Below are 18,562 nucleotides of genomic sequence, written 5' to 3'. Positions count from 1 at the left end.
GTTTTATTAAATAAGGTCTTCTTTGCCCTTTTGGCCATTTACATGCAGTGGTTTTGGCAAAAGTTCAAATGCAGCTTGCATAACAAATTAAACAGAACTATAGCTAGAATTAGCAACACACAATTCATTCTCATTTTTTCATTTGTATTTATTTTATCTGCTCATATAAATGGTTTGGCAATACGATATACAATTTGCCAATAAAGCTCATTTGAAATGAATTAATAAAAAATAACAACAATAACTGTAATCTAAACTTAATGTTCTTATACTGGAAGTATCCATTATTATTGCCATTATTAGCTACTTTATTTGACTAGTTTTCATAAGGTCAGTTTTCTTTGACTTTTTTATTGCAAATGAAAGGTTACAGATAGTAACAGTAAGAAAAAAATAAGAGGGGGGGGGGGGGCATATGGACATCATCACAAGAGGTTGTAAGAATTAGGCTACACAAATCATCACAATATACCATTTTGTCAGGCTTTCTTTTCTCATAAAATCAGTAACTATAAAATGGTATGTATGTCAAAGTGTGTAATGCGCTTTTTAAATCTTACAGAAGATATACTAATTCTAGTAGGACGACCGACTCAGTACAGTGAGTGAAATTTGTGAGGTTTCTGATTCCCTCTGATTGTTGTTATTGGTCGGTGAAGCGTGCGCGTAACCCTGCCCACCGGAACTAGCGGTGCACTTGACAAAACAGCCTGCACATTTCATCTTAACAATGGCTATAGCGCGCGTTGCGACTGAATATGTGTTTTCAGATTTTTTATTGAAAGAGCAGAGTGAATCTAAGTATAAAGGCGTGCGGCTGGAACTGGCCACAGACAAACTGGTCAGTTTTATCGCGGTTGGGCTTCCTTTGTTACTCATCTCACTCGCCTTTGCACAAGAAGTCTCTGTGGGTCAGTAAAAACATTTTATCACAGCTAAGTTACCGAAATTTGCGTAAAACGCCAACAAGGTTTACTTCGAAAAGTCCGATAGAGATAGAGTGGTTTAAACTTGTGGAGATTTAACGTTACTGGTTCAAACTCAAAAACATGAAGCCCATCTCTCGGTTTACGTTACCTTTGTACGGATTTGTACGGCTGCCATTCGCTAAATCGAGACTAACGACGCTGTAACGAAATATTATGAAATATTTTACACAAAAAAAAACAACAACAACGATGGGCGTATTTTTACTCAGCTTATTGTCGATTACTTGAACAAAAAATAAGAGCCTCTTGCAGTTATCGGTTTTGTGTGTAAATCCAGAATGGGCGCGTCACTAGTGGATGGATGTGCGTCAAGAGCGATATGCGCGTGAACACACGAGACAAATGTAGCGATTCATAAGCATGCGAACTATTCTTAACATCGTATTTTGCATGATAAATGTACTTATTAGGTTTAAATAATGATTTGGGCCAGTCGTTTTCCACGCACATTGTTAATTTTATTTCAGCCACTGACACTGTTATTGAGGGCGTGTTATCCGTCTCAGTAAAATAGAGACCCCGGGGTTCCACACTTCTTCAGTCACAACCAAACCAGACTTTTCTGCTTAGTAGAGTTCTGGGTAACACTTTAGAATACTGTTCCGTCATTAATGAATAACTACACAGGAACAAACGAGTAGGCTATTAACATTCTACTATTACCTACAAAGAAACTCTGCTTAACGAATTAGTAGTGCTCAGTTGAATGTGGCAGTTAATCAAAAACTATTTGTTTTCACACCTCCCAGATGACTACTAAGAAAACTATATACAGATTCATAGTAAATGTGAATAATGCATTATATATAATTCATTCTAAAGTGAAGGTCAAAGTAACCCATTAGTAATGACTCAAGTATTACCAAATCCTTCAGAAGGAGTTACTAATTATTTGGATCAGTATTTTAAAGTGAAAAACACGATAACTCTCTAGTAATGGCTGAAGTCATTGTAAGCTTTTAAGGTTTTTGTAAAGTTTTGTTTAGTAATAACTGAAGTGTTACAGTGTTACTACATCATTCTAAAGTAATTACTAATTATTTGGATCAGTATTCTAAAGTGAAGATCATGGTAACTCCCTAGTAATTACTCAAGTGTTACAAATCCGTCAGAAGCCATTACTATCCAAAAACATCAAAAGCTTGCAATGACTTCAGTCATTATTAGAGAATTATCATGTTTTTTCACTTTAGAATAATGATCCAATTAATTAGTAATTACTTTAGAATGATGTGGTAACACTTCAGTCATTACTATCCAAAACTTTACAAAAACCTTAAAAGCTTGCTATAACTTCAGGCATTACTAGAGAGTTGATGACAGAATTTACATTTTTTGGTTGAACTATCTCTTTAAGAATCATTCCAAAGTATTGATGGTACAGTTACTTTTGGAAGTGCTTCACAGACATTAAGAAACATTATGTAGGTTAATAATCTGTAAATTATGAAGGAAGCAATTGTTCCTGGTTTTCATCTACTTGCTCCTATTGTGATGAACATAAGATGGATGTTTTGAAAGAGATGTATATTATACATACACACAATCATCACAAAGCAGACCAACATAATGCACTTACTTAAATACCATGTTTAATCAGCAATATTGTTTGCTCATAAAACTTTCATATGTATATTTGTGTTTTTAAGTAGCATATTTGAGTGTTTTTTTGAGATGAGATAAATGAAATGTCCATCACATAGCTCTGTCGTCCTCTTCAGGTTAGAAAATGGCATGTTCTTGTGTAATTCTTCCCTCTCTCTTAGGTACTCAGATCACATGTTTTCCACCCACTAACTTCACATTGAGACAGGCTGCGTATGTGGACTCCTTCTGCTGGGCCGCCGTAGAGCATCACCCTACAGACAATGGGGCTGATAGCGCCCCCCTTCATCTACACAAGGTAGGTCTACTGTATATTCAGTGCACTTGGTCAAGAGCAACAATGACATATCAAAAGAGGTTCATTGTTGCCTGTGTTCGTCTTGTTCTCTGTCTCTTTACCTTCAGTTCTTTCCTTATATCCTTCTGCTGGTCGCCGTCCTCATGTATATTCCTGCTCTCTTCTGGCGTTTCTCGGCTGCCCCTTCCCTATCCTCTGACCTCAGTTTTATCATGGAGGAACTTGACCGTTGCTACAACCGTGCCATCCGCCTGGCCAAGAGCCTCACATTCAAACAAGACAAAGACATTGCAGAAGACCCACACAGGTGTAGTGCATTGAACATTTTCAACTCCAGACATAATGACAACCTGAAGTTTACATTTCCAGCTGTGACACATACAGGGTTCTGAGAGCTGCCTCTAATACTGCCTAATTCATTATCGACACTGCACATAAAAAATAAAAAAAAGACTTCAATTTGAATATATTTTAAAATGTAACTTATTCATGTGATGGCAAAGCTGAATTATCAGCAGCCATTTATCAACTCAATTCATTTAGCGTATAGCGCTTTTCACAATACACACCGTTTCAAAGCAGCCTGTGTCTACATTACAATTTAGAGTTATCAGAGGTGACTGTGTCCAGGTAAAATGTTTATGTAGAAATCACATAGTTAGCTAACATCATGTATTAATTTTAGGCAGAAATAATGAGCTCATTGAAGTAATTATTACAAGTTGTGAACGTAATGATTACAATATATAGAAAATGTAGCATTTGTGCATGTTGATTCAGAGTTTGCTTCATCAAGTCCTCGCAGGGGTTGCCGTCATCTCTTCACAGGTGTAGGGGCGTCTAAAGTCTTCGAAAGAGATGTGTCTTTAGCCCCGAACATTATCAGGAAGGCTATTCCAGAGTTTAAGAGTCAAATGCGAAAACTCGTTCTCTCCTTTAGTGGACTTAGATATCCTAGGTACTACCAAAAGTCCAGAGTTCTGTGACCTTGAAGAGCGTGATGGATTGTACGGCGATAGAAGTTTGGTTAAATACACAGCGGCTTTACCACCTAGTAATGCATTACAGTAATCCAGTCTAATACATGAACTAACTTACTAACTGTTATTGTTACATAAAATATTATTATCGAAAGACAAGTTGCTGTTTAATATAAAACCCAGGTCTTTAACTGTAGATGACGAAGTAACAGTATTTCCTTCTAGATGCAAATTGTATTCTAATAGATTCTGTGTACCGGTTATTGGTCCAGTAAGTAATACCTCAGTCTTATCCGAAATTAATTGAAGAAAATTACTGGTCATTCAATATTTTATATCTTTAACACATTCTGTCAGCTTGGATAATTTAGAGATTTCATCTGGTCGTGATACTCCAGTCTTCAGTGTCACATGATCCTTCAGAAATCATTCTAATATGCTGATTTGGTGCTCAACAACATTTATTATTACTATTATTATCATCAGTGGCATCGGAAGTCTGAACAATTACTGGAACCCTCACGGGGGATATTTTTTTCCTGGTTTTTTGATGTGTAGAAAGTTCAAAAGGTCAGCATTTATTTGAAATAGAAATCTTTTAGCATTATATATGTTTTTACTCAAAAATTCAAAAATTGTACTGACCCCATACTTTTAACGGTAGTGTATGTAAAAAGTCAGTGACAAAAAGTATTTTGATGCATCAATTAAATTCATTAATCATCTTACCTTTTATTATTTTTTGTTAGTTGTCTTGTATGAAGGCTTGTGAACAACTGACTTCTTTGCTATTTAAGCTTCCTTTCTATTTCCTTTCTTTCCTCAATCATAACTCAAAACTATAAAAAGCCATAATATTCTGATTCTACTAATCTTAATTCTCTCTTTCTCTCCTTCTCTCTCTCTCTCTCTCTCTCTCTCTCTCTCTCTCTTTCTCACTCTCAGTGGTCTTGAATTGACTGAAGCTTGTTTTAAGTACCCTCTGGTAGAGCAATACTTAAAGACAAAACGTTCATCATGGGCTTTGGCTGCAAAATATCTGCTTTGTCGGGTTTTAACATTCCTCACTTTACTGCTGGCCTGCTCTTATCTGACCTACTACATCCTTTGGGTTTCACACAGTGATCAGTTCTCCTGTAACCTGCGCAGAGGTGTGTCCTAGATAGTGTGCTTTTGTGCATTTTTTTCACATGTGTGATACACTTCAGGAATCATTATATAAAAATATAAGTGTAAAAGTGTGTGTCTATGTCTAATCATTTTACGATGTTTGTTCTCTGAATTGGGTTTGTGTGTGTGTGTCTCCAGGTATATTAGTAAATGATAGTGTGGTGCCAGATGCAGTTCAGTGTAAGCTGGTGGCAGTGGGTGTTTTTCGTCTCCTAAGTTGCATGAATCTGGCAGTGTATTTACTGTTAGTACCGGCTGTGGTTTATGCTGCCTTCCAACCTGCTCGTCAGCACCATCGCGCTCAATTCCTCCGTCCATACCACCTACTGCCTGCTTTCGGACACGTGCTGGATTTGCAGCCTACAACCCGGTGCTATGATGACCTCAGCATCTACCTGCTGTTCTTGGAGGAAAACTTGAGTGAGCTTAAGAGCTACAAATGTTTGCAGGTTTGTGTATGTGTGTATTTGAATGTTTCAATTTTATGCCTCTGTTTTATTTCTTTGTCAGGTTTCTATGAAACTCCTCTACAGGGAGTGCAGAATTATTAGGCACGTTGATTTTCTGATCATATTTTTTTTCCAGGCACATTTGACCAATTCCAAACCACAGTAATCCTAATAACTACTATTGATTTAGTATTTAATAATGTATAAGTGATATATAATTGTTCATGAAGGCTGTAAATGAAAATCACCTTATATTCAGGTGTGCAGAATTATTAGGCATGTTTTCTTTTACAGATAAATTGAGCCAAAAAAGAGATTTAACTCAGACTGAAAAGTCAATGAGTTTGACATTGCAGTTAAGGCATGACCATTGGACAGTGAAATGCCCGTTGGGTCAGCAGGATCTGACAAAAACAGGTGGTGAAGAAAAGACACCTGTTAACTGCAAAAGAATTAAGAATTAAGGTGAAGAATTAAGGGTGAAACCATCAGGAACCCTTTAGTCTCCAGCGCCACCATTTTCCAAAGCTGCAACCTACCTGGAGTCTCCAGAAGTGCAAGGTGTCAGGATCTCAGAGACTTCAGTTAGGTAAAGAATCCTAAAAAATGACCCCCACTAGATAAGAATCACAAGCTGAAGTGTTGTAAAATACATGAAGAAGGTTTTTTTATAGGCTTTATAGGGTTTATAGGTTGAGAATGACTCTTGAAGGACCAGCACCACATCCTCTAGTACCACTGTTTGAAGAATTCATCTTCCAGAATCTGGCAGTACGTTTTGGGAGTTCATTTTTAGTCCATCTCTGCAAAACGGACTTCAGGATGGACTAAAATGAACTCCCAAAACGTACTGCCAGATTCTGGAAGATGAATTCTTCAAACAGTGGTACTAGAGGATGTGGTGCTGGTCCTTCAAGAGTCACTCTCAACCTATCTGTCCATAAAGCCTATAAAAAAACCTTCTTCATGTATTTTACAACACTTCAGCTTATGATTCTTATTTAGTGGGGGTCATTTTTTAGGATTCTTTACCTAACTGAAGTCTCTGAGATCCTGACACCTTGCACTTCTGGAGACTCCAGGTAGGTTGCAGCTTTGGAAAATGGTGGCGCTGGAGACTAAAGGGTTCCTGATGGTTTCACCCTTAATTCTTCACCTTAATTCTTAATTCTTTTGCGGTTAATAGGTGTCTTTTCTTCACCACCTGTTTTTGTCAGATCCTGCTGACCCAACGAGCATTTCACTGTCCAATGGTCATGCCTTAACTGCAATGTCTAGTATTGCATTAGTATTGCATCCTTCTCATGGGCATTTAATACTTTTTGACTTTTCAGTCTGAGTTAAATCTCTTTTTTGGCTCAATTTATCTGTAAAAGAAAACATGCCTAATAATTCTGCACACCTGAATATAAGGTGTTTTTCATTTCCAGCCTTCATGAACAATTATATATCACTTATACATTATTAAATACTAAACCAATAGTAGTTATTAGGATTACTGTGGTTTGGAATTGGTCAAATGTGCCTGGAAAAAAAATATGATCAGAAAATCAACATGCCTAATAATTCTGCACTCCCTGTAATGTAGTGGCCTAATGGTTAGAGAGTCAGACTGGTAACCCGAAGGTGGTTTTGATTCTTAATACCGGCAGAAAATGACTGAGGTGCCCCTTGAGCAATGCACTTAACCCCCAATCGCTCCCCGGGCTCCACAGCAAAATGGCTGTCCACTGCTCTGGGTGTTTGTGTCCATGGTTTGTAGTGTGTATGTGTGTGTGTGTGTGTGTGTGTGTGTGTTCACTACTCACTACTCCTAATGTGTGTGCATCTTGGATGCATGTGCATCTTGGATGGACAAATTCCGAGTATGGGTCACCTCACTTTCACTAATATTACATTCATGCCGGTGTCAGTGAGTGAAGACTAATACATTTGTTTGTGATGTGTGTACACAGGTATTAGAGCTGCTGTCAGAAGGAGGGGAAGCCGGGTTTGACACCATGTGTCTCCTCAGGACTCTAGGACAAGTGCGGACTGACATGGTGGACAGAAAACAAGCCCAAACTGTCGATGGAAATGCAGAGAAAGAAATCTCAGAACTAAAGGGTGAGTGTGACATCAGGATGACACACAGTGTAACTTAAGTCACAGTTACCTGCTATAGCGTCCTGGTTTTAATAAAAATGGTCAACTCCTCCACTGATGATTAACAGTTTGTTTATTAACTCACAATTCCGTAGATTCACCACAAAGCAACACACCGAGAACCACCGTAAGAGCTAGAAAAGAATGTGTTGTTTTCTTAATCTTAAATTAAACTAATCTACCATTTTGTTTAATTTATCCCTTATATGATGTTGCTTAATTAAAATAATAAAATGTGAGATGTGAAGAGAATGAACACACTCAATCCATGTTATGTTCTCTTTGCCGGAAAGTAGAAAAAGATAAAGAACCCAACTTTTGCTAAAGCAGCTTGTATGAATGTGTGTTTTGTCTCTAGATGTCTCTTCTGTTCTGCTGGATGATGGAGGAAGCTGCAGCTGTGTGAAAGATGTAAGACAGCGGGTGATCTAACATATTACACTAATAGAGTACATGTATGTAAGCAGCTATAATCATCAGGTAAATCCGTTTTCAAAAGCTGTACTGCTGACACAAACTGTTAAAGTGCCCCTGTTATGGATTTTTGAAAATGACCTTTCGTGTAGTGTTTAACATGGCTCTAAGTGAATGAAAACATCCTGCAAAGTTTTAAATCTGAAAGTGCACCGTATATAAAGATATTGGCCCTCATTTATCAATCTTGCGTAGAAATATATATGTTGGCGTATATGTTGGCGTAAGATTATGCTTACACTCCTCTCACCGCATGATTTATGAAGCTGTGCGCACCTCTGAAATCCAGGCGTACGCAATACCTGCCCTTGATAAATGCCGCGGCTGAAAAGGATCGTCATTAGAATAACACGCCCCTATATATTCACGTCTCTGCCTCCCCCACGCCCCCATTTTACGCCATGGACACACGGAAGACGGCAAAGAAGCGAGACTTCTCTGACGTGGAGATCGAGACCATCACCAGGGAAGTGGAAAAAAAACTAAATTGTTTTATTTGGGAGTTTAAAGAGTGGGATTAAAGGCGCCCACAAAAAAGGTGTACGGTGGAAATCCAGTTTAAATAGCTTTTTGGATGAGAAATTACCTATCACAATTCATTATTTTACAGCACGTGTTGTGAAATAATATGCATTTAATTTCGTATCACGTCACATGTATTGGGGTGTACAATAGTGATGATGATGTGATGTGGAGTACCATTCATTCACATTAATATAATTGCATGACAATTTGTTAGATTCGTATTATTATCATGATTTGTATTATTAATGACGCTTATTGTTATTTAGAAGAAGAGTGTCGTTATTATTATTATTTATTTTATTATTATTTAAAAGAAGAAGAATGTCATTTTTATTATTTTGTCAGTCTGAATTATTTTCAGTCCCAGTCCGTGCGCAGCTGCCTGGCCTAACCAACGTCAGGTAAAGCGCACGGGCTCGCAACTGGAGGGATACATATGCCTACAAATCAAATGCTTTGGTAAAGTCACACAAATTAAACATTGAAGTCCATGTTGCACAAAAATAAACACTGAAGTTTATAATTACTTCCCTATTCGCACGGGATTAGTAGCTATATGTGGGGAGCTCTGGTGATTTGTAATAATCGCAGAGAATGTCTGTGATCTTAATCCCGTGCGAATCGGCCATGTCTGTAATATGTAAAGTAAAAATTCCCCCGCAAATGACCTACCATATTTCGCCAAACACCGAGGTCCTGTGATAATATTAGTCCCGTGCGAATCGGCATCTATTTGGCCGGGATTAGGCGGATCGTATATAATTTTTGCAAGGTTTTTGTGTCCTGTGCGCATTTCTATCTTTATCTTTCACGAAGAATGGAGCTAGGCTGCATATAATGCGTACCGTTATGAATTCCCGTGCGGCCGCGCGGATTATAGGCTACTACTTTCACTTTAGAATGAGCACAATTTGGGAGTAATTGCTTGAATGGTGTGTTTAATATTATTCTTAATGAAAAACACAAAAAAAGAACAGTACAATGACAACTCGCTTAAATGGGCACTTTTACATTAGCTTTGAAACTGAATCTTCCGTCGTATATTGTTTTTAATTGCGTCTGTTCTCTAACTGAACGAAATTATTTGTATTACTATAAAACAATCAAAATGATATCGATACGACTGTTTATAATTTCATACAGCTATATAACGAAAAAACATTTTCAAGTAACATCATATCCGGGAGATAAGTCAGTAAATTCGCGTAAAATCACAGCTTATCCCGTGCGAATGCGCCACGCAAAATTCAGATGTGGGGGAGTAATTCCTAAATCACACGAGGTCCCCAGATTATACTTATCCCGTGCGAATAGGGCTTTATTTGTTGTTGTTGTTGTTGTTGTTTTTACAGTGGGTCATAATATAGCATATCTTTGTCAGTGCGTTTTGTGGTGTTAGTAATTGTTTTTCTGCGCATTTTCGCACTAACTCAAAACGTGCGTACACCACCTCCTGAGCTGGCGTAGGATTTGAGCGTGCCGTACGCCAACGTCCATATTGATACATCTCAAAGTCACCGTGGTTTTGGGTGTACGCCAGGTGTACGCTGGAAAATTGGTGTACGCACTTTTGATAAATGAGGGCCATTGTCTCTCAAACGTAAGAGTCGACTCTGAGTCAATAAAACAAATATTTTTTCAAATGAGTCCTAAGCTGTTTTGTTGTGATGTCACGACGAAACATTAGCATATTGCCTGTCCACTTGCGCGCACGCCGTGCAGAGACCAGAGAAACCTTGAACACTGCAGCTGATACTGGATAGCATCATGTTGAGAAGACTATTACCTAAAACTGTGTCTGTTAATGCAGATTGTCTGTCATTCTTACTACTTTGAGTAAAGATACAGGATGGAGCAAGATTTGTTTTGCAAACATGTTTACATCAGCTGGGATAACATATGCACTGTTATTGATACAGTTCCCACATTCCACATGCATTGCAGTACATTAGACACACGCACGCACGCACGCACGCACGCACGCACGCACGCACGCACGCACGCACGCACGCACGCACGCACGCACACACACACACACACACACGTTGAAAAACCAGTTCTTCCAATGTTTCATCATCGATTCGGACTCGCGCTGGGATTGATGTAAAATCGATGTCATCGTTACTGTCTTTACAGTGTGTACAATCGCTGAGCTTTAGGAAGCCTCCGCACGGAGCTGGAGTTTATGGTTTGTTTCCGAATATGCACTGTACGTGGTAGACCAATCACAACAGAGTGGGCTTTCTGACCAGTCAGAGCAGAGTAGCTTGCATAAAGGAGGGATTTAGAGAGACTGATTCATCCATCGAGTCGTTTGAGAATCATTGAAAATTGTGGTGATGTGCAATGTATATTATGAGAAAATTAAAGTGTTTTTTGAGTTTTGATGCATGTAAACCTGTTGTTGGAGACCTCCAAAACTAAATGAGGAAACTTTAAAATCGCATAATAGGGGCACTTTACAGTCAGTCAAATCACATTGCAAAAAATGTGTTTACATGTAAACTAAATGTGAATGTAATATTATAGTGCTTGAATATAACACTGAGATAATTTACTAACTGCAGAACTGAGATGCATGTTTTTCTATGCCTTACATTTATCGAAATGGGATGAATGTTTTTTTATAACTTCATCAAGTTATTATTTATGAAGTTGATGAAATGTTAAGCCCATATTATATGCATTGTGAAAGCAATGTTGCAACATACTCTGGGGTGTCCTTTGTAGGTTATGTTGCAACAATTAAATAATTAATCGAAATTAATAATTAAGATGTTACTGATGTCAAAATACTAACAACTAATTTCTGCCAATCCTTGGTAACAAAGACATTTAAGCAATTCTTCCTTTTATACAAATCATTTACATAACTCTGAATGTTTTAAAGTGAAGTTTACTCAAACATGCAAATGTTTGCAATATGAATCAAAAAATCTTTTTGAAATGACTGCAAGTGTATAATGTGCCAATAAAACCATTTTATTGCTTTCTTATATGCATCATGTGATTGCAAAGTAAAGAAAATGGTTTTGTTTCCTTGAGATAGCATCATAAAAACAGGGTTAAAATAGAAGTGATTTATTCATTTAATATATAAATGATATCTTATGATGAAGGCTAACCAAGAGTTTGGCTGGGTAATTTAGAGAGATGGACTTAACATAGGCTCCATTTCAAGAGGTAATAACGTGTCATGTAATAACCTACTGCCTACGTAAAAGGAATAATCAAATAAACAAACTATAATGTATGATAGATATAATGTAAATTATGTTTCACTGTTAAATATTTTGCTGATTCAGTTTTATAGATTTATTTGATATGGACTTATTGTTTTATATTGTGCCAGAGATGTGTTTCGGTTATTTTGTAGCTCTTATTGTAATTGTTTTCATGCCTTAAATCCTTCATATATTCCATATATGTTAAAATTGTAAGCACTTCAAACATTGTCAAAAAAAAAAGTTGTAAATAAATACATTTCTTTAAATGAACATTGGTGTTTGCTTATAACCATAATACTTAGAAGGTGATTTTTGGTGGACTGCATTCAGGAAACATTTTATGGAATACATACTTGTGATATAAAATAAAAAGCAGCCACATAAAACAGATTTTCCTCTCTGTTAGCTTGGATCCATATAGCTTTGACACATTCACTACATGATGACCATCACTATACTATAATAAATGCTTTATTACAAGATAGTTCAGCACTAATGTTATATTAACACTAACTAGCTTCACTTTCTCATTTGCTGCAAAAATTTTTAAATATGCTAAAATATATAATATTTTAAAGATGTTGACATTTAAAAAAAAAAAAAAAAAAAGGGCAGACTCATGTACTGTAGATGGCTAAAAACACTATCTACACTTTTAACTTGTGTGGCATGTCTTTTAACTCTGTAGAACATTATGAAAGTTTGTGGAGGTTTGCTATAAAATCAAAAACACAGGCTGTATGACTATATTGACTGATCACACATCTTCATTGCTAGAAAACGTCACAGTGAGGACGTCACAAACATTACCAATGACTAATGAGACATCTGATCCCATTTTCTCAGGGGATGAAAGATGCCTGGAGATATTCTGCTGTTTCACAAATGATCTTTACAAAGAAAAGCCACCAGCTGTCACCTTAGCAGATCCATGATCAGGCCATTCTGTGTAAACTTCTGTCCTCAACACTTATTAACATTTAACCAATACCCACTTGAGGTCGACAGCACAGGCTACTAGACCTGCGTGAGCACCAGAGTGTGTTTGTCTTTCATGAGCGTAATATCGCTCAGGGGTTCATGTGAATTGGTTGAGCAAACACAGCTAATGTGGCATGTGTAATTGGACAGTCCCTTAAAAGTGTTAAAGTGTGTTTGTGCACAGGATTGGTTTTCCGCTGATTCAGGCAAAGACTGCAGAACCTGCCATGTATAAAAGTGAGAAGGACACGCTATTCGGCCCAAGCCATCTCTCCTCTAACATCTCTACCATTCCTTGACTTCTGCTTCAAGAACAGGTAAGTGACCAGCAGGATGGGAAATCAACAGAAAATGCTATTGTAACTGGTGTACTGTTGATGCACATATGTTTTATCAGTAAAAGAGCATCCCTCTGTTTCTCTGTCAGTGTGATCATGGCAGTGTGGCTCCAGGCTGGTGCTCTGTTGTTCCTGTTGGCCGTCTCCAGTGTGAACGCTAACGCAGGGGCCCCGCAGCACCTGTGTGGATCTCATCTGGTCGATGCCCTCTACCTGGTCTGTGGTCCAACAGGCTTCTTCTACAACCCCAAGAGAGACGTTGACCCTCTTCTGGGTAAGAAAGACTACGTTTCTAGTAAAGGAGCTTCGAAAAGTAGTGCTGTTCACTACTCTTGATAAGAATTATCAGAAAGTAATAATACTCTGGATACTGCAAAGATATTCGACTTATACTTTAAGTAATGCATTTCATCTTGTGCAGTGTACCTCAGCTAATATTGCACGGCGGGGCCAATGTAGGCATGATATAGGCTTGAGGGATAGGCCCTACATGGGTTTGTCTGTGGGTTCCATGTCGGCACTATATGAATTAGCCCAGACTGGCTAACGGAAACCATGGGCAAATCCATGTTGGGTCCATACCTCAAGTGTATATCATGAGCATAGTCTATTTTATGCACCTTTTAAATGCAAATGCAAATACATAGCATGAATAAGACAGAGAAATAAAACTGATTAAATCTGCAGAAAGGTGACAAAGAACATGAAAATTGATTCAGAGGGTGATGTCTAAAATAATCACTGTGAAAGACAAATAATAACCGTTCAAAAGTTTGGGGTTGGCATGATTTTTAATTTATTTGATCAAAAATACAGAAAGAATATTTTGAAATATCACATATTAAAATTATTTTATTTTATTTTATTATATTTAAAATGTAATTTATTCCTGTGGTGGCAAAGCTGAATTTTCAGCATCATTACTCCAGTATTCAGTGTCTCATGACCCTTCAGAAATCATTCTATTACCGGGATGCTGATTTGGTGCTCAAGAAACATTCATTATTATTATCAGGATTCTTTGTAACATTATAGTCTTTACTGTCACTATTTATCAATTTAATGCACACATGCTTCTGAATAGAGGTATTCATTTCTTTAAAAAAAAAGAATACTGATCCTAAACTTTTGAATGGTAGTGAATATGTATAAAATATGTATAATGTGTAAAAAAAAAAACACTTAAGTGTGTAAAATACAATTCACAGTATCTCACCGAGGCTAGGCATATTTTGGCAGCAATTCAAAATGATTTTAACCCATTGTGCATGAATATAGGTCTGATTTTTCTTTCTCCAAATGAATGGCGAACTACAAAGACGTCAAAATAAGATTTGGCTCAGTTGTACACTAATATTAAGCTAGACTAATGTCAGGATTTTCCCTATTGTTGTATTTTCCCCAGGTTTCCTTCCTGCTAAATCTGCCCAGGAAACTGAGGTGGCTGACTTTGCATTTAAAGATCATGCCGAGCTGATAAGGAAGAGAGGCATTGTGGAGCAGTGCTGCCACAAACCCTGCAGCATCTTTGAGCTGCAGAATTACTGTAATTAAAGAACCGACATGTCCTGTGACAGCTGGCAGTGACTTCACCACCTGTTTGCACACAGGTATCAGCCTTAATGCTCTTGATTTGTTTTTCATAGAAAATAAAATTGTATCAAATGAATGCAATGAAAGTTTTTGTATCACTACATTACAGTTTATATAACCAATTTAAAATTCCAGGTATTTCAATGAGAAAACAATGCAGATTTCTTTGATGTTAAGAAGAGTAAGATAAACAGAAATCAGTCAAATTAGTTCAGCACCATCTGAGTTCTCTTGATTGAGGTTCAGAATGTGCTCCGATTCAGGAACTTTTAGTTTTTGGTGCAAGAAACTTCAACTAACATTTTAAGTGGACAAAACGTATAGAATATGGCTTCTTTACTGTAAACTAATGGAGCAGTCGCAAGATTGTGACATCAAATGATATAATATTTCATATTTCCTGAATGCAAGGTAAATTAACCTTAATGAGGCTGATATATCTCCAAATTTGTGTAACAATGTCCCACCAAATGTTGTGGGATAATATGTTATGAAATTCGAACTACAAATAGTAGCCTATACTGGTATATATGCCTAATATCTGATGATTATAAATATTAAATATAGTATTACTAGGACATGGGGAGATAATCAGAGATGTGTGATTTCATGACCTCTTGTTAAATACTACAGTAGGTGTCAAAATATACAATGGTATTATTATAAAGATAAAATGCAAAATTTAATAACTTTCCCGCAAGTGGTTCTATGGGCTGCTATATATACATATATATATATATATATATATATACATATATATATACATATATATATATATATATATATACACACACACTATATATACATATATACTGATACATTAGTGATATATACATTAATGATATATATATACAGCCCTGCAGAGAGAAATTAAGTGGTCTCTTATTTTTTTTCCAGAGCTGTATGTATGTATGTATGTATGCATACATATACATACATATATATATGGCACAGGCCCACAATGGTTTTTATGCCTACAGTAGACTATATCTTGTTTGCTCAAAGTGCAAACTTCTCTAAACTTTGTACATGTAGAGAACGAGCCATTCTGAGCAAACATGAATAGTTTTGTGAATGTATGATGCTCATGAGGCTTTCTAAACTATCAGCCATTTCAACTGAAAGACAAAGACTGATATTGTTGTTAAAAGATATTGGAATCCTGACATTTTTTTTCTATTTTATTTGTCTTTTTTGTCTCAAGATTATATAGGATATATAATAAAATTTCATAAAATATTATAAAAACACATATTTACTGTTTTAGTCACTGGTATGAATAAAAAAGGCTTTCCGATAAATAAGGTTTTAGCTGCAAAATTATATCTTCACATTCATTTGAAGGCAATGCCATATCACATCCTATGACATGCGATTCATCTCACTTTAAATGTTAAATGAGCCCACACAAAAACCACCAATGCTATGATTACATGCCTTACAACAGTAAACATTTTTACAAAAATTTTTTTCCTCACTTCCCTTTTAATCTAACAGTAAGAGGGAGTGATTTCTTTTGAAAGTCAGTTGCCTTTTTTGACACCTGTATTTGTGTCAGTTAATCAAACCCTAACTATCACTGAAGATTCAAGATGTAAAAAAAAACATCACAACATGCATGTGTATTGGATCGCTAATCATTCACGCGCCATTGGTGCTTGGACCCCTAATTGGTTATTCTTAAATTACAGTTTTACTGTGTTTTTGATCACAGATTCAATAGATTCAAAAACATTCTGATCTTACTGATCCTAAACTTTTGAACATTACTGTATAATCAGTACTGGCATAACATTTAATCTACAATTATACATGTACCATATACAAGTCCATCAGTATCAGCAACACAATGACAAAAAACTAAACAAAAATTGACATACATCATACATGTAACAAAATTGATTTATTGTTTGTAGTAATTTATTTAAAGCCCTCCTGTCCTGACCCTTTCATCACAGGATCCTTTTTTTCAACTTACTTAAATACATATTTTTAATCAGACTCATATTCTGAAATACTGAAACCAGCAAAAAAAATAAATAAAATAAAACTCCCCGTAAAGACCTTCGGTCATGCATGCTACCTATACTAGCCTAACACCATTAAAAAAAGCTTAAATAAGAAGCAAGAGACTAAGCACCAAGATTTTTTTCTTTTGTTCATATATGACAGAAACGTTTTCAATTACGTTCAAACAAAAGGAAGTGTGTTTTGCACTTTAACACACAACCAGGCCACCACTACAGTAATTCTGGAAAGTCCTTCATTTGAGTTTTACAAATGATACTATGTGAGCCCCATGATATAGTCACACTGTCCGTAAAATGTATCATATGCCTCCCCCCAAAAACATTTTTCTCTCAAACGTTTTTTTTTAAAGCATAACATAAAGGCCGTGTTTCTCTCCAACATGAAAGGAAAAAAAACTGCTAATTAATAAAAACTAAAGGCACCAAGAAGAGGATGAAATGGGGTGGTAGGCGAGTGCTGCGTGTCAAGAGTCTAGATCCTTCTCTCACAAACTAGCCCAAATTCAAAAATTCAGTAGCTATGAACAGGTTCTCTCTCATTTAAATTTTCAATTATGAAACTGCGCTCATATATTTATTGAACATACCTGCTGATCAACTTACAGCCACAAGAGGGTAGCAGAACATACATTTACAAAGAGCAAGGGTTGTCAAATTATGATGAACTGACCCTTAATATAATTTGCATTCAATAAAGCTGATCTGGGTTAGGCTATTTCCGATTACACCAACATTAGCGAACTTAAAATTATGTAAAATATTCTATAGAGGCTCAATCATTCTGATAAATTAATGTTAAAAATATAGCTGCAAGCAGCAATTAAGGGGCCAAGCACAAAGAAGGCACGATAAGTCATGCCACTATGTCTGGGAGAATAAAGACCACCTGCAACAATGATTAATTCAAGACATTTTAAGATGATTTTAGTTAAAATGGCTGAAAAAACAACAACAAATACACTCACTAGTAATATGATTTTATGCTTCATCTTTTTTATTTTTTTACCAAATTTCTGAGGTGTGGTCAGCGTGAGGCGTCAATATGTCAAAGCTTTGCAGAGATGCAGCCTCAGATGCAGTTTGGCATTATGCCATCAAATTCGTTGATGTGGGGAACAATAACGGTTTTATCTATCAACAGGAAAACCATAACTTTTTGCCGGGATGGTCTGAATCTGATCTGACTCAAATTTGGTGAAAATCGGACAAACGGTCTAGGAGTTTTAAAAAGTAGGTTTTTAAAGAAAATTTAAATGGCGGACAGGAACTTCAGACGACTATGGCAAATTTGGTGTCTATTTTCTTGGCATGACCTAAGGAATCTAAGACCACTTACAATAGGTAATAGGCAAAGCCAATCAAAAGTTATTAGCATTTTTTTGGAATTATAATTTGACCACAAGGTCACGCTGTCTCAAAACCTCTTGATTAACTTCAGGGTATGGTGCCAATGGCCCATACCAAGTTTTGTAATAAAGTCAATGCGCTCAATGTTTTTTGTTTAGCATTTTACAACAAAATTCTAAATGGTAGACACCCAAAATGGGTGATGTCATTTGACTCAGAATGCTGCACTAAATCTAAAGAGACCAGTTTTGTGATTTTTGGCTAAAACATTCAGAAGTTATAAACAAAAATAGCATTTTTAAATGAAAAAAAAAACTCTCCTCAACATTAGGTGGCACTGTGCCAAAACTTTGCAGTTACTCTCAGGTCATAGTTGTCATACACCAAGTTTGGTCAGAATATGCTAAAGCA

General features: G+C 36.5%; 2 protein-coding genes across 2 annotated transcripts; both read left to right on the top strand.

Moving 5' to 3' along the window:
- Positions 1 to 730: 730 nt before the first annotated feature.
- panx1b (pannexin 1b) lies at positions 731 to 8,202 on the top strand (the record flags this gene model as incomplete). Its single annotated transcript, XM_079815345.1, has 7 exons — positions 731 to 911; positions 2,756 to 2,892; positions 3,000 to 3,199; positions 4,818 to 5,023; positions 5,181 to 5,491; positions 7,447 to 7,597; positions 7,995 to 8,202. 7 exons carry the CDS (start codon positions 731 to 733, stop codon positions 8,066 to 8,068), a joined length of 1,260 nt encoding a protein of 419 aa, XP_079671471.1. The 3' UTR covers positions 8,069 to 8,202.
- Positions 8,203 to 11,635: 3,433 nt separating this feature from the next.
- ins (preproinsulin) lies at positions 11,636 to 14,853 on the top strand. The gene is made up of 3 exons (XM_079815370.1): positions 11,636 to 13,160; positions 13,271 to 13,455; positions 14,587 to 14,853. The coding sequence occupies exons 2-3, from the start codon at positions 13,278 to 13,280 to the stop codon at positions 14,733 to 14,735; spliced, it is 327 nt and encodes a 108-aa protein (XP_079671496.1). The 5' UTR covers positions 11,636 to 13,160; positions 13,271 to 13,277; the 3' UTR covers positions 14,736 to 14,853.
- Positions 14,854 to 18,562: the final 3,709 nt, after the last annotated feature.

The sequence above is a fragment of the Gobio gobio genome, assembly GCF_949357685.1.
Source record: "Gobio gobio genome assembly, chromosome: 4".
NCBI lineage: Eukaryota > Metazoa > Chordata > Actinopteri > Cypriniformes > Gobionidae > Gobio > Gobio gobio.
This window is presented reverse-complemented; position numbering and strand designations above follow the sequence as displayed.